The sequence below is a fragment of the Sturnira hondurensis genome, unplaced genomic scaffold, assembly GCF_014824575.4.
Source record: "Sturnira hondurensis isolate 20B ecotype Veracruz unplaced genomic scaffold, ASM1482457v3 Scaffold0009719, whole genome shotgun sequence".
Classification (NCBI taxonomy): domain Eukaryota; kingdom Metazoa; phylum Chordata; class Mammalia; order Chiroptera; family Phyllostomidae; genus Sturnira; species Sturnira hondurensis.
The window spans coordinates 18,090,097-18,104,451 of NW_028082350.1; the positions used below are offsets into that span (position 1 = coordinate 18,090,097).

At 54.2% G+C, this 14,355-nt stretch overlaps 1 protein-coding gene across 2 annotated transcripts in view; it reads left to right on the forward strand.

The window, feature by feature from the left end:
* FREM2 (FRAS1 related extracellular matrix 2) overlaps positions 1 to 14,355 on the forward strand; it is a 101,829-nt gene that overhangs the window by 76,952 nt on the left and 10,522 nt on the right. For both annotated transcript variants that reach the window (XM_037057689.1, XM_037057690.1), the window contains exons 8-16: positions 1,287 to 1,496; positions 2,917 to 3,114; positions 4,051 to 4,215; positions 4,727 to 4,909; positions 7,214 to 7,344; positions 9,204 to 9,362; positions 10,742 to 11,045; positions 12,267 to 12,398; positions 13,472 to 13,803. In XM_037057689.1, the coding sequence (XP_036913584.1) occupies positions 1,287 to 1,496; positions 2,917 to 3,114; positions 4,051 to 4,215; positions 4,727 to 4,909; positions 7,214 to 7,344; positions 9,204 to 9,362; positions 10,742 to 11,045; positions 12,267 to 12,398; positions 13,472 to 13,803 (1,814 nt within the window). The remainder of the gene's footprint in view (positions 1 to 1,286; positions 1,497 to 2,916; positions 3,115 to 4,050; positions 4,216 to 4,726; positions 4,910 to 7,213; positions 7,345 to 9,203; positions 9,363 to 10,741; positions 11,046 to 12,266; positions 12,399 to 13,471; positions 13,804 to 14,355) is intronic.

Genomic DNA, 14,355 nt, shown 5'->3' on the forward strand with positions numbered 1-14,355 from the left:
CTGCCTCGGTTGTGTTTCGTGCCCAGAGGCTTTCCCCACCTGTTGTTCAAGCTGCCCCGGCTGGCACTTGCCCGCCGTAGATTCTGGAACGACGTCTCCAGAAAGTTGATGGTAGCGTTCAGGGCAAGCCCAGGGTTCGAAGCTCCCCTGTTTCCCTTCTCAACCCCCGACAACACAGACTCCGTCTTGCAGCAGCCACACACTCGCACGCACACTGGACGTGCCTTACACACCCATCACGCACAGCAAGCAGGGCCCCTCCCATTGCACACGTCACCCCGAAGGTCCAACTTCTTTCCCGAAGTGGAACCAGCACAGTGCTTTGCATGGAGTTAGTGTCCAACGGGCATTTGTTCGGCCCAATTAGTTGTTTTACACGAGAAAATTCTAATCAAAGATAGACAGGGATGAGAATAAAGGCGAAGAAGCAGAGAGGAAAAAATATAAGAAGGACCACAATGGATTCAGATACAGAGATTTTAAAAAATGAATGGCAGGTACAACATTCAGATATAGTGCACGTGCGGAGGTAAAGCTGATACAGAGTGGGTGTTAGAAGTTACGGAAAAAACAGAAAAGCAATGACATTGAACGCCCATCCCCCAGTCTAAGTCTCTGTGGGCGTAGGACCTGAAGATTAGAAAACAGTTTGAGTTTAACCACGTTAGATATAAATGGACCTGTCGACACTGGGTGGGTACCCTGCGGTCTGAAAACTGCTGAGCCAGAGACCAGAGCCCAAATGCGTCCTTGAGAATGAGGGGCTGGTCCCCGAATGGGGCGCAGGTGGCTGGGGAGCTGGGACAGACAGTGCTTCTGCAGCTCGAACCAGCCGCCGCACCCCGAGGAAGGCGTTCTCTGGGAGCACCCGCAGAGAGACGCAGGTGTTCCACTAACACGTACGAAGTTTAAAGGAATGTATTTCTTTGATATATGATTTACAATCATCACGCTTGGTGGAGGTACTGACCCTTAGGCCTGATTCTAGCAGCTCCATTTCAGAACTCCAAAATAAAGGTGGAGAAACTGTAGGGCGCAACGCAGAAGTCACCGAAACTAGAGTAATGCGGCGATCACAGAGCAAACTCAGACCCTGGTCCGGGGTCGGCCAGCTCAGGGCCCACCGCAGACTCGAGTCTTCTGCCTTGCGCTCAATGAGCATTCTATAGTGTTATGCTGTGCTTCCTTTCTTGAAAGAATTCTGAATGTACCCTCGAGAGCTGCTGGTCCTAACCCTGTGTGAGTCCCTCAGCCCCAGACGAATGACTGTCCTGTCCCTGTCGTAGCCGGAGCAGACTACGTGGGAATCAGCCGTCACTTAGACTTCGCGCCCGGCGTCGGCGTGCAGACGGTCCGCGTCGTCATCCTGGACGACCTGGGGCAGCCGGTGCTGGAGGGAGTCGAGACGTTCGAGCTGGTGCTTCGCATGCCCCTGCACGGCGCCATCGGCGAGCCCGGCAAGGCCACCGTCGCCATCAACGACTCCGTCTCGGACCGTGAGTGTCTGCTCGTCGGCGAGAAGGGGCACGATGAGCTCGGGTTTAAGTAAATGTCGAGGAAAGAAATGAACGCGGGCTTCCATACCTGTGCTAGTTCCCCAGAGCTGCCAGGTCTGTTGACTCAGAAATAGCTGTGTCGTCGTTCTGTGTCGCGGAAGAGTCGGGGGAGGGAGGGCGCGAAGTAAGAACCGATAATATTGGAGATCACAGCAATTGAGAACTTTTTTAAAAAAAGATTCATTCATTTATTTTTAGAGAGAGGGGAAGGAGAGGGAGAGAAACATCAAGGTGTGGTTGCCTCTCACACGCCCCCTACTGGGGACCTGGCCCACAACCCAGGCATGAGCCCTCACTGGGAATCGAACCAGTGACCCTTCTGTTCAAAGGTTCACACTCAATCCGCTGAGCCGTGCCAGCCAGGATGAATACTTTCTAATTAAAAAAGAACCCCCTCGTCACAGACGAGCAGAAGCACAGGGGGGCCACGTAGACCTTTGGGTGCCTGTGGCTGTTTCCCACGTCTCCGCATGAGACACGCCCACCCCTCACACGCAACACCCTGATGGTTCCCTGCGGAAGCCGAGCGCATCATTCCCAGACGTCCAGCCGTGGGCTCGCGGCCGGCTCTCTAGCACGTCCTCATGAGGGGGTCCGCCTGGTCTTGTCTGTGATTATCTCGACCTGCTTGAGCAGCCTCATACGTGCCCCGGTCTCCAGGAGACCTGGGGTTCACTGACGTGGCGTAGCTGTCCCCTGAGTGTCTCACGTATGTGTGTAACGTTATACTCATTGTCAGCCTTCGAAACATGGTCTGGGGAAACTGCTTGTGACACTGGGCACAGTCCCGAGTGGTGCTCACATGAAAGACTTCCGAGCCCTGGCTGGTATTGGCTGGTTGGTTGCAGTGTCCTCCCACTGACTGAAAGGCCATGGGTTCAATTCCCGGTCATGGCACAAACCCAAGTTGTGGGTTGTGGGGTCGGCCCCCACTCGAGGCACGTTCGGGAGGCAGCCGATTGATGTTTCTCTCTCACATCGATGTCTGCCTGCCTGTCTCCCTTCCTCTCACTCAAAATGTGCTCAGGTGAGATTAAAAATAAAAAATTCTGAGCAGCTCATGATGAAGCGACCCATACAGAAAAAAATCTCGAACATCTGCTTTTTCCCTTCCTAGCCTTGCACTGCGTCCCCTCCTCCACCAGCTGGCAGAGCAAAGCTTCCAGGACGAGGGGCTCAGAGCATCCGGGTGCACGTCAGCTCACAGCCAGAGCCCGGGGCGGGGGAGGGGCAGGGATGACACGGGGCTCCAGGGGCTCTCACGTCTGTTGCGTTGCTCTTCACACTGACCCGTGTCTCTGGACACGCGTGTCATCGGGGCCCCCCCGGCCCCCACGGTGCGACATTCTCGTTTCTGCAGTGCCTCGGATGCAGTTCCAGGAACGAGAACACGTCGTGGACGAAAGCGCGGGGCAGGTGGTCGCGACCCTGCGCCGGACGGGAGACCTGCGGCACCGCTCCTCCGTGCGCTGCTACTCGCGGCAGGGCTCCGCGCAGGTGATGGCGGACTTCGAAGAGCGCCCGAACACAGACAGCTCCCTCATCACCTTCCTCCCCGGTGCGTGCGAGCCTGAAATGTTTACTGGAATTTGAGCAAGCCGAGATTTGGTTAATATACAGCAGAGACATATCAGAGGGTTTTTGAAGAGATTTTATTTATTTGTTTTAGAGAGAGGGAAAGGAGGGAGAAAGAGGGAGAGAAACATCCCTGTGTTGTTGCCCCCCCGAGCGCCCCCTACTGGGGACCTGGGCCTGTGCCCTGACTGGGAATTGAACTGGGAACCCTTTGGTTCGAAGGCTGGTGCTCAACCCACTGAGCCGCACCAGCCAGGGCAGGACATGTAAATTCTTTGCTTCCACAAGCGTACGACATCATTTTGTGTGCACTGAATGATAACAAGGGGAGGTAGATGGTGGCAGGTCGAATGAGCCTCGTTTTTGGTTTCTGTATCAACGTGCTGATTAGTTTGCAGCGCTGTGTCCAGTGTTTATTCCACTGGTATTCGGGGGTGGGGGTGTACGTAGACTCCCCAACGCGGGGAGATACTCAGGGTTCAGATGACAGAGATGAAAAGGAGCAGGTGTCATATTTTTAATCTGTATCCAGAGCGCTAAAGCAGAGGGTCGGTTTGACCCAGTGATTAATTGTTCCAGAAACCAGCACTGCGGCCGAACTAACAGTGACCAGCCCGTAGAGGTGGCTGAATGCGATAAACAAGGTGGACGTTCGCTCTGTTTCCCTTAGTTTCTGAGACGTGTGGCCGATGTTAAAGAAGCCCCCGTACAGGGCGCGGCCTGTCCCGGCAGGGAGTCAGCATTTAGTCGTTTGCTCGTCCAATATTTGCCGAAGGCTCGTTTCCTGCCCGATGCTGGTGTCCGGCTGTGGGTGTAGCAGGAAGAGGCGGCACCCTGGCCACACGGCACTTCGATTCTAGTCGCAGGCACATCTTTGGGCCTCTGGGCCGTGACTGACCGGCTGTCCCCACGGTTCCAGGCGAGACCAGAAAGCCCTGCATCCTCACGCTGGTGGACGACCCACTGCACGAGGACACGGAGGAGCTCCGCCTGGTCCTCGGCAGCCCGCGCAGCGACTCACCCTTCGGGGCTGCCGTGGGCGAGCAGAATGAGACCCTGATAAGGATCCGAGACGATGCCGATCGTAAGGAGTCGCTTCTTGTGCTCGGCTTTGAGCTGGGAGCTGAAATCCTTCCAGGTTGCGGTTTCGGGTGGCCTAGAAAACTGCCCCCTCTCTTCGACTAGGCTTTTAAAGGGATTGAGAAATAAGAAAAAGACTAAGTAAAATAGGGGATGAAGTAAACCACTAAAACTGGAAGTGGACGTTGGAGAATGCCGTTTCCCAGTCACTCATAACCTCCCCTCTGGCCCTACACCCTTGGGAGCAGGTGGGGTCCTGGGCCAGCAGTCTGCTCCCTCCCCTCCGACTCCCACAAACTGCCTGGCATGTCGAGAGGGCCCAGAGCATGCACTCCCTGGGGGCTGGGTCGTGAGGAGCTGGGGGGCTGCGCTCAGTCGTTCCTAACACACACGCCCCCTCTGGCGACTCTGGGCAAGGAGGCTAGCTCAGCTCCTGCCCCAGAAAGAAAATGGGGGACGGAGAAGCCACACTGTCCCCTGACAATTTTATTTGTCCCCGTTTCCCTCAACTGTAGAGACTGTCATCAAATTCGGAGAAACCAAGTTCAGCGTCCGAGAACCTAAAGACCCCGGGCAGTCGGCGGTGGTGAGAGTCCCAGTGGTTCGCCAGGGAGACGCCTCGAGGGTCTCCGTCGTGAGAGTCCACACCAAGGACGGCTCGGCCACCTCCGGGGAAGACTACCTGCCTGTGTCGGAAGGTACAGAGGCTCGGGCCGGACTCCCGGGGGCCCCTCCCCCAGGGGCCCCAGGAAACCTGTGAGAAACATCCAGTTGGAGTTGGAACTAAATTGTGCACACTCCTGTACATTGATCTCCTTCAGAAAAGCAGAAACAAGGCCACTTACTGCCAGGACACTCCCCTCTTGACTCGGAAGGGACGTGGGTTTGGACGCAGGGGCGTTCGGAGTAGATGTGCTGGGTGGCTTGTGGTTCCTGCCTCCTCTGTGGAAACTGGGTACTGACTATTCTCCCCTGGAATACTCTGTTACACTGAGAATGCGCGGGAGCACAGAGGGTCTCTGGCTTAATTTAAGGAACACCCGCAATGGAAACTGCAAGCTGGAAAACTTGGTGCTAACAGGGAGCGAAGAAGGCGAGGTAAAATACGAACCACAAAGACCGTGGAGTCTGGGTCCTTAGGGACCCGTTTCAGGTGCCCTCCCCCCCGCCAACTCTCTTCTTCCAGTGCCCACACCAGTTCACCACTGACTCATGTTAGTAATGACGATAAATCAGTCAGGGCCTTTCTCTCTCTCCCACCCTCCCCCAGTTGTTTGCCAACAGAACAAATATAAATTGACGTCCCAAACTTAGTTTGTGAAGTATTGGGAGTTCTCCTTCTCCACTTGGTTTCCAGTTCCTGCCTCTCGCTCCCAGCAGCCACAGTCCCTGACGTGAGGGGAGGGTGGGAATGGAGCGATGAAAATGCTACTGAGCCAGAAAGTCTGCTCTCTGCGTGGGGGAGAAAGCAAAAGGAAAACCCATGCCGTTACAGCTCAGCTCAGCAGGCAGGAAAGTTCAAAAGAAGTAAAAAATGGGTACTTTCCTGTGAAAGCTGCTGATTTTTAAGTGTTAGAAACTATTTTTAATGCAATATCACAGAGATGAAACCAAACATATCGGTGGGCCAGAAATGGCCAGCTGCCAGCTGTTTCCATCCTTGGGGACCGGACCCGGGAGCCCTGCCGAGGCGTGAGGGATCGCAGATGCGAGAATGTGCTGCTGCTGATGTGGGGAAGGGCTGTGTCCAGAAACGATCTTGTTTGTTTTTCAATTTTTTTAGATTTTCTATATTTATTTTTAGAGAGAGGGGAAGGGAAGGAGAAAGAGAGGGAGAGAAACATCAACATGTGGTTGCCTCTCGTGCGTCCCCTACCGGGGTCCTGGCCCGCAACCCAGGCATGTGCCCTGACTGGGAATTGAACCGGCGACCCTTTGATTTGCAGGTCTGCACTCAATCCACTGAGCCACACCAGCCAGGGCAGAAACAGAACCAATTTTAAAGATGAGTCTGGCTTACTAGCTCACTTTTTTAAGAACTTTTTGATAACTGGTGATTAAAAAGTAGAAGTAGAGAACAAAAAATATATTGGAGACACATTCTCCCCCGCCCCATTCGGAAGGACTCACAATTTAGAACTGTGACGGTCGAATCGCAACGAGAGCAGAAGCAGCCACCGCTGTCCCCTCAACGGGGACGACTGTGAGTTTTCTTCTTTATTTTCTCTCCGGAGCCCGTTTCTCGAAACGGGTAGTACAACCACACAATGGCTTACCCACGTCTCGTAGTACAGTCAGCCACTCCTTCGTGCGTTCGATGAAATCCGATGAACTTCAGCATTTTCAGAATTTTAAAGGGAACCCTTGAAAAGGATTCGCAGAATTGGGTTTAATTTTCCAAGACACTGGAGCAGTTCTTTCTAGTGAGGTGAGGAGGCACCGGGACAAGAGAAAACGCCACTAACATTCATCTTTGCAATGTTCCAAGTTCCCAAGACTGACATCAATGAGAACACATTGAAGTCGTATAATTTGGTATGTGGGTATAATCTCAATCTTATGGCCAGCTCTTCCAGATACACATACTCTGAGCACTGCTCACATCCGCTCACACCTGCGTGCACGCTCACCCGACTTATGTCCTGTTGGCTCAGAAATTCCGGGGAACACACCAGGTTCTCTGGTTACGCCCCGGTCCGAGGGCGGGGGGTAGTCCATCCCGTAACTCAGCACTTTTCAAACTGAGGTTGAACAAGTACATTAAGCAGTTCGTGAGTACATTTTTCTCCTGGATGAAACAGTGTAGAATAGAAAATATCAGAGCGTAATGCATGTATTAAGAATACGTGGCTTTTTAAAACTGTGTTGCATTTTATTCAAATGCACACTCGTAGGCTGGTCCACATTGTAGCATGTGTTTCTCGTCTCGCCGTCGAAGGAGCACAACAAAAACTTCTTGTGTTCGTACGTAACAGGTTGACTCTGTGGTTGTGAACTTGCAGAGATCGAGTTTAAGGAGGGAGAGACCCAGCATGTCGTGGAAATTGAAGTGATCTTCGACGGGGTGCGGGAGATGCGCGAAGCCTTCACTGTCCACCTGACACCGGATGAGAATATGGTAGCAGAGACGCAGGTGAGCAGTCCAGTGCAGGTGTGAATTTGCAGGGATGCAGGTGAGCAAGCCGATGCAGGTGTGAATTTGCAGGGATGCAGGTGAGCAGTCCAGTGCAGGTGTGAATTTGCAGGGATGCAGGTGAGCCGTCCAGTGCAGGTGTGCATTTGCAGGGATGCAGGTGAGCAAGCCGATGCAGGTGTGAATTTGCAGGGATGCAGGTGAGCAGTCCAATGCGGGTGTGAATTTGCAGGGATGCAGGTGAGCCGTCCAGTGCAGGTGTGAACTCACAGCCAGCGGTTCACACGGGCAGCCACCTCTGAGCCTCGCACGAGGCTCAATGAAGGCCTCTACACAAGCTCGCATCCAAAGATGCACATTGCCTTTCCTGACTCCTAAATCAATTTTGCTCCTATTGGGTTATAATCAAGAAATTCCTGCCTTTCTTTAAAAACTCCTATTTGTAGAAACTCAAGGACTGGAGTCCCTGAGCCCTGCATGTGTCCCCTTCCCCTCCCCAGGTCAGTTGGGAACAACAGGGTTTAGGATTCATCTCTGGAAGCCCTGGCTGGTGTGGCTCAGTGGAGTGAGCACCGGCCTGCAAACCAAAAGGTCACGGGTTTGGTTCCCACTCAGGGCACATGTGCGGGTTGTGAGCCAGGTCCCCAGCTTGGGGGTGGGCAAGGAGTCATCTCTGGAGAGAAAGCACCCCCTCGGCCACAGCTGAGAAAACTCATGTCTTCACCTGAGAGGGAGCTGGCTAATCCCCGAATGCCACCTTGTCGACCTTGCTTTGTTAAATCCGTGTCCAGAGCCGCAGTGACCAGAACGTTCTCTGTGAATTTAATTCATATCATATCAGCAACCAGATCTTCTTCCAGATGAACATAATTTCCACAGATTTTCTACCTTTACACCTAAATTAGTTTTTAAACCTAAATAATTTTAGGAACAGACTGTTGTGTTAGTATCTGTACTTAAATTTACTCTATTTCTTCTAGTATTTCTTTCACTGTTAGTAGGACATCAAATCAGGGAGATTTTTCTCCCCGAGGTATTGATTATCGTTGCCTGATTTTTACTGCCTGGTGGTGTTTCTGCTGCAGTGCCTTGCTCTTCCTTGAACTCGTATTTGAAATTCAAGGATGGGCAGAAAGTCTTTTTTTTTTGAGCCTTGATCACATGAAAATGAGTCTTACTCCATAAAAATAACAAATGAATTGTTATTTCTATGGAGCATAAAAGTAAAGGCATAGAGACGCACTTGAATCACGTCCAGTATGAAGAGTTTCGTCTAAGGATACGCCTATAAATCCGGGTCTGGAGACGACGCCTGTCGGGCCCTGGGAGATCACTCAGGAGCTAGGGGCACTGACCCACCAGGGGCTCCGGTCCCCTGACTGGAGGCCTGTGGCCCGAGGTTCCTGCCCTGTCGGGGCCCAGTGCCTCCCACAGCCACTGCCCACCCACAGCCGTGCAGCCCCCACGACCTCCGGAGCCCACCTCTCTCGGGCGTCTGTGCTCTCCCTCCTGCCACCCACTCACCGACTTGTTTGTGGGTCGTTAGCTCACAACCCGAGCCCAGAGTGAGCTGCTCTCCTCCAATCCAGGGAGACAGTTAGAGCCCCAGTTCCTCGTGGGCCACAGGCCAACCTGGGCTGCCCTGGGCTGCCCTGGGCTCAGGGACACTCCCCTGGTGCCAGCAGACACGGCCACAGGGCCAGGGCCTGGGGCACAGACAGCAGAGAGCCCGTCACCCCATGGCAGCCCTTCCCTCTGTCCCGATGAAGCCATGGCCTTGCCAGGCCTCAGGGCATCGCTCTGTGTGGCCGATGCGCCCAGAGTCCAGGGTCCCCCTGGTCACAGTTCCCCTCCGGCAGGTGACCAAAGCCATTGTGTACATAGAAGAGGTGAACAGCATGGCAGACGTCACCTTTCCTTCAGTCCCCCGAGTGGTGTCCTTGCTGACGTACGACGACACCTCCGGAGCCCAGGACGGCGCCGGCCCCGCGTCAGGCTACCCTGTGGTCTGCGTCACGGTGAGCAGGGCGTGGGGCAGGTGCGGGTCGCCGGGGTTTCCGTCGCCACAGCCTCACCAGTGCAGCGGCGGCTTCGGCTCGAAGTGACGTGGGGAAGACGGCTCAACTCCGACTTCGGGGAGGCCGGCAGAGCGCCGGCCAGGGGCGGCCCCTCGTCCCTCCTCGGTCCCCAGAAGGCTCCCCGACTGGTGTGTGCACGGCGTGCCATCGTGTGTTGTCACAGGGTCACAGTGCCAGTGCCATCACGCACTGACTTGGGGTCTCACAGTGGGTTGTCACGTGTCATCTCAGTGCCATCACATGTCTGTGTCACAGCATGCCATCGTGTGTTAGCTGAGTGTCAGTGTGGTGTTGTATGTTGTCACCGTGTGTCATCACGTGTTATCTGGGCGTCACGGTGTGTCATCCTGTGTTGTCTCCGGTCATAGGGTGTCATCTCAGTATCACAGCGTGTCATCACATGTCATAGCATCACAGCATGCCATCACGTGTTGTCACAGGGTCTCACAGCGTGTCCTCACACGCTGTCGCAGTCTGTCCCCGAGGGAACAGTGAGTGAGGGTGGAACTCCGCACTCCAGGGAGTAGAAAGACAAAAAGGAGAAAAGTGTGCGAGCACTGTTCGCGTAGGACCAGGCGGGAATGTCCCCGTGTGCGAGGGCGGGCTGAGGGTGCCCCCGGGGAGCGCCACCTCGGGCTGAAGCGGCTGCACCACCAGCCGCGTCTGGAAGAACATCCCCAAAGGGCAGCATCACACTTCTGTTCGCCTGCTCTAAACGAGGAGCTGCTCGTGAGCAGACACCGGGGCCTCTTCGCTTTCCTATCAGAACAGCCCTGGGTAAGGACCCACACGCAACAGGCTCACAGTAAATGTGCGTTGGATTAACAGGCCCAAAATTGGAGCCTGGAGCCGAGGTGCGGAGAGGCACGGGAGGCTGCGCTGGGGGTGTCGGGGGCCGGCGCGCCTGCGCAGAGGAGCAGAGCGGGTGGGCACAGGAGCGTGTTCCAGCAGCTAGCGGTGCACACTCCGGTGCACACTCCGGGAGGAAGGCCCGAATGGGGGAGGCGGGAGGGAGCAATGGAAGGAAGGTTGTGGAAGAAGAATCGACCGGGTTCGCTGACCCTCCGGTGTGGGCGGCAAGACGAGAGACAGGAGGGGAGGGGGGCAAAGGAAGGTCAGGGGAGGGACAGAGACTCCCCCTCCCTCCGTCACAACGGCGACTCGGAGGGTCCCGGGGTGAGGAAGCGCAGAACACGCACTTTCCTCAAGTCACAGCGGAAACCGGCCTCCGGCAGCTTCAAGTGCAGGGTCAGGGCTCACAAAGGCTACCCCAGCCGGAGTGAACACACGAAGGCCGCCCCGTCCTCTGTGTCCCCCAGGCCTGCAACCCGAAGTACCCCGACTACGACCAAACGGCCTCCATCTGCGCGAGTGAGGACATCAATGACACGCTGACCCTCTACCGGTGGCTGGCCAGCGCGCCCGTGGGCGCCGACGGCGTGGCCAGCCCCCTGCGAGAAGTGGACTTCGACACCTACTTCACGTCGACTAAGACGATCACCTTGGACTCCATCTACTTCCAGCCCGGCTCCAGGCTGCAGTGTGCGGCCCGCGCGGTGAGCGCAGACGGCAGCGAGGGCCTGGAGCTGCTGAGCCCCGCCGTGACCGTCCGCAGAGAGGGAGGTGAGGCGGGCTGTCTCCTCGGAAGGGCCCCCGTACATGTCTGATTTCTGGCTACCAAGTCTTCCAAACGCCCCCTGAGTTCCGTAATACGCTCTCTAAGGACTTAAAAATGTCATCATTTTTAAAAAGTATTCATTAGCAAAAATTTATTCATTCCACACTTTTAAATCGCCTGTCGTACGCCAGAGTTGTGTCTAGCATGTAAGTGCTTTATGCTGCAATTAAGAAAATAAATGGCCCTGGACGCTGTGGCTTGGTGTGTTGGAGTGTCATCCGTAACCCAGATGGTCATGGGTTTGATCCCCGCTCCGGACAGGGACAAGAGGCAGCCAATCAGTGTCTCTCCTCCTCTTGTTCTCCCTGCCATCCCCCTCTCTGAAATCAATAGGCAGGTGCTTAGGTGAGGTTTTAAAAAAAAATAATGCTTTAGAAGGGGCCCTCCTGATAATAAAACAGATAGCCCAGGTGCCGAGGCCTGCCTCTGATTTCATTCCTGTCCAAATGAGTACCTGGTTCCTGGGTTCTCTGTGCAGCTAGAAAGGAAATTATGTATTCCTAAATGTCTTGACATTATAATTTAATATCTTGGTCTCTTCCATGACATGAAAATGAAAACATCATCAAAATTCTTTCAAAGCAAACACATCCAAATTCTTGAGGGTCACAGGGTGTGGGGGAGAGAGAGAATGGTAATGAGTCACACTTGATAAAACACTGTAAGAAATTACATGTATAGAGAATACTATGCACTTTACTGATTGTAAAGAGACTTGAGTTTTTGTTTTAAAAATGAGCGCATGTCTGGTTTTATCAGCTTATAAATAAGTATATTTTATGACTAGTGATAAGTATATTATTCTAGAGTACACATCAAATTCACTGAAATTATACTTTTTTTCTGTTGACTTTCCATCACTCTCACTGTGTCTTTTTATACTTTATGTTAGAATGATTTAGGGAACACACTCACGACCTAGACTGTTTGGTACATATTAAGTCATATTGAACAACTATTTTTTCCTCAAACTTCCTAAAATACCCAAAATGTCGAGAAATGAGCACTTCTCATACAGTGGTCTTCTGCTCCTTAGCACTGTCTGCCCACTCAGCAACACCTCAGTCCAGAGAGAATATTAAAGAACGTAGAGAAAGAGTAGTGCCCATTTTAAAACTATCCTTTGTGTTGTCCACTACTTTTAACACAAGTATGTCCCGTTTCAGGCCTTTGTCAGCCCCGGGTGCCCGGGACAGTGGGGGCGGAGCCATTCTCCGCAAAGCTGCGCTACGTGGGCGCCGAAGACCCCGAGCACGCGAACCTCGTGCAGCTCACAGTGACCATGCCGCACACAGACGGTGGGTACCTGGGGTGCACAAATCCGGGACGGGATCTGGCTCCGAGTCGGCCGGTTCGTTTCACTGATGCCCCTAAACAGCCGAGCAGGCAGCGAGCACTCACTCTGCTTGGACTTCAGGCCTTTCTGCCTCGTCCAACGTTTCTGCTTTCTGGCTGCCCGTTTTTTTAAAATCAGACAATTTAAGCATTCTCTAAAATTTTATCGATGTGACTCATGTCCAAACACGGTGGAGCAAAGCCTTGGCCATGTGCTGGCTTTCACGAACGAGCACCAACGGGCCTTCGAAACTCTTGAACTTGCACTTGCCGCAAAGTGTTTTGGGACAGCCCCGGTCCTCAACGCGTCTTTGCTGTTTCACAGCTGTGGTTTGAGAAGCCCCCGCCCCAAAGTAAAATTAAAAATGCAGCTAACGGGATTACACTGGGTGCTCCTTTTCTCCAGGTGGGGAGGGTGGGCGGAATCAGTGAGCCAATAACGCCCGCGCTTGGCGCGCATTTTGCCCCAAACACCGAGGACATTTTCAGGTTGTGTTCTGCTCGACCCACTTTACACCGGAAGAAAATTGTTCGCTGTTACTTGGCTGTGTGTGACGTTTTAAGTAGCTGAGGGAGAGGAGACAGGAGTTACAAGGTGGAATCGCGCTTCCGCCATGGAAAGCTTTATCTGTTCTTTACGAACCCGAACCCGTGTGTGTTGGGGCGGGGCCTAGGCTGACCGGAATCTACCCCTCTTTACAGCACCACACTGGGGTCACAACCGACCACTTGTCTAGGGTTGACCTTGGACGTGTGACCCCAGGTGGAAAGAGCTGAGGACAAACCCACCTGGACAAAACCAGGCCTACAGTCGCCAAGCACAAGGGTGGAGGGGTCGAGGGATGTCTCAGTGTCCTCATGACAGTAGCTTTATGTCACCGCTCTCCCAAGCACTCCCAGGAGCCCCGAGTCCCAGGGCAGCCCTCTGAGGGCCACTGCTCTGCGGGCCCCACTAAGACTCCTCGAGAGGCGCCGGGACAAGGACGCGCCCTCCACCCAGGGCAGGAAGGGTGACGCCGATTGCACTCTCCCGCAGGCCTGCTCCCTGTGATCTCCACGAAAGAGCTCTCCAGCTTCGAGCTCACCCTGAGCCCCGACGGCACGAGGGCGGCGAACCACAGGTGCTCCACCCTCCTGGATTACACCGAGGTCAAGACCCACCACGGGTTTCTGACCAACGCCACGAAAAACCCCGAGGTGGTCGGAGAGACGTATCCTTACCAGTACAGCGCGTCCCTGCGGGGGGCTAGCACCCTGCGCTTCTACCGCAACCTGAACCTGGAGGCCTGCCTCTGGGAGTTCGTGAGCTACTACGACATGTCAGAGCTGCTGGCTGACTGCGGGGGCTCCGTCGGAACCGATGGGCAGGTGCGGGCGCCGCGTCTGGGCTGCAGTCGGTCGCTGAGCAGGTGCGGGTGGAAGGAGCGCTGGACGGGCCAGCGAGCGGAAGGGACCTGGGAGGTGTGGCGGGAGGCGGCTGTGGCTGCCCTGCGCCTGCAGACCAGCTTCTCTGCATTTCTCTCCGCCTCCTTTTCTGCCGCCCTCCACCCACCCATTCACCCAGTCGTCCACATGCACAAATGAGTATGGGGGAGGGCGAAAGTACTGTGTAACTTTTATACGAACCTAACGCAATCCCCGAAATGTGGTAGCTGCCCAGCAAACAAGTACTACTTTATTCTCCCCCGCACCCCCCAGTCCACCAGCAGAATACCTACAAGAGGAAAGCATAACATTTGAAGCCAGATACTTCATTTCAGCTAATTATATTCGCTGCCAGGTCTTTCCTGCGTTCTCACAATCTATATAATAATGTAAAAGTACTTGGGAACAGTAGGATTCACAGCAGTCCGAGACTGGGAAAAAAACCAGACAGCCACTGGCTGATGAGTGGATTGATAAAAACACGGTGCGTGCACA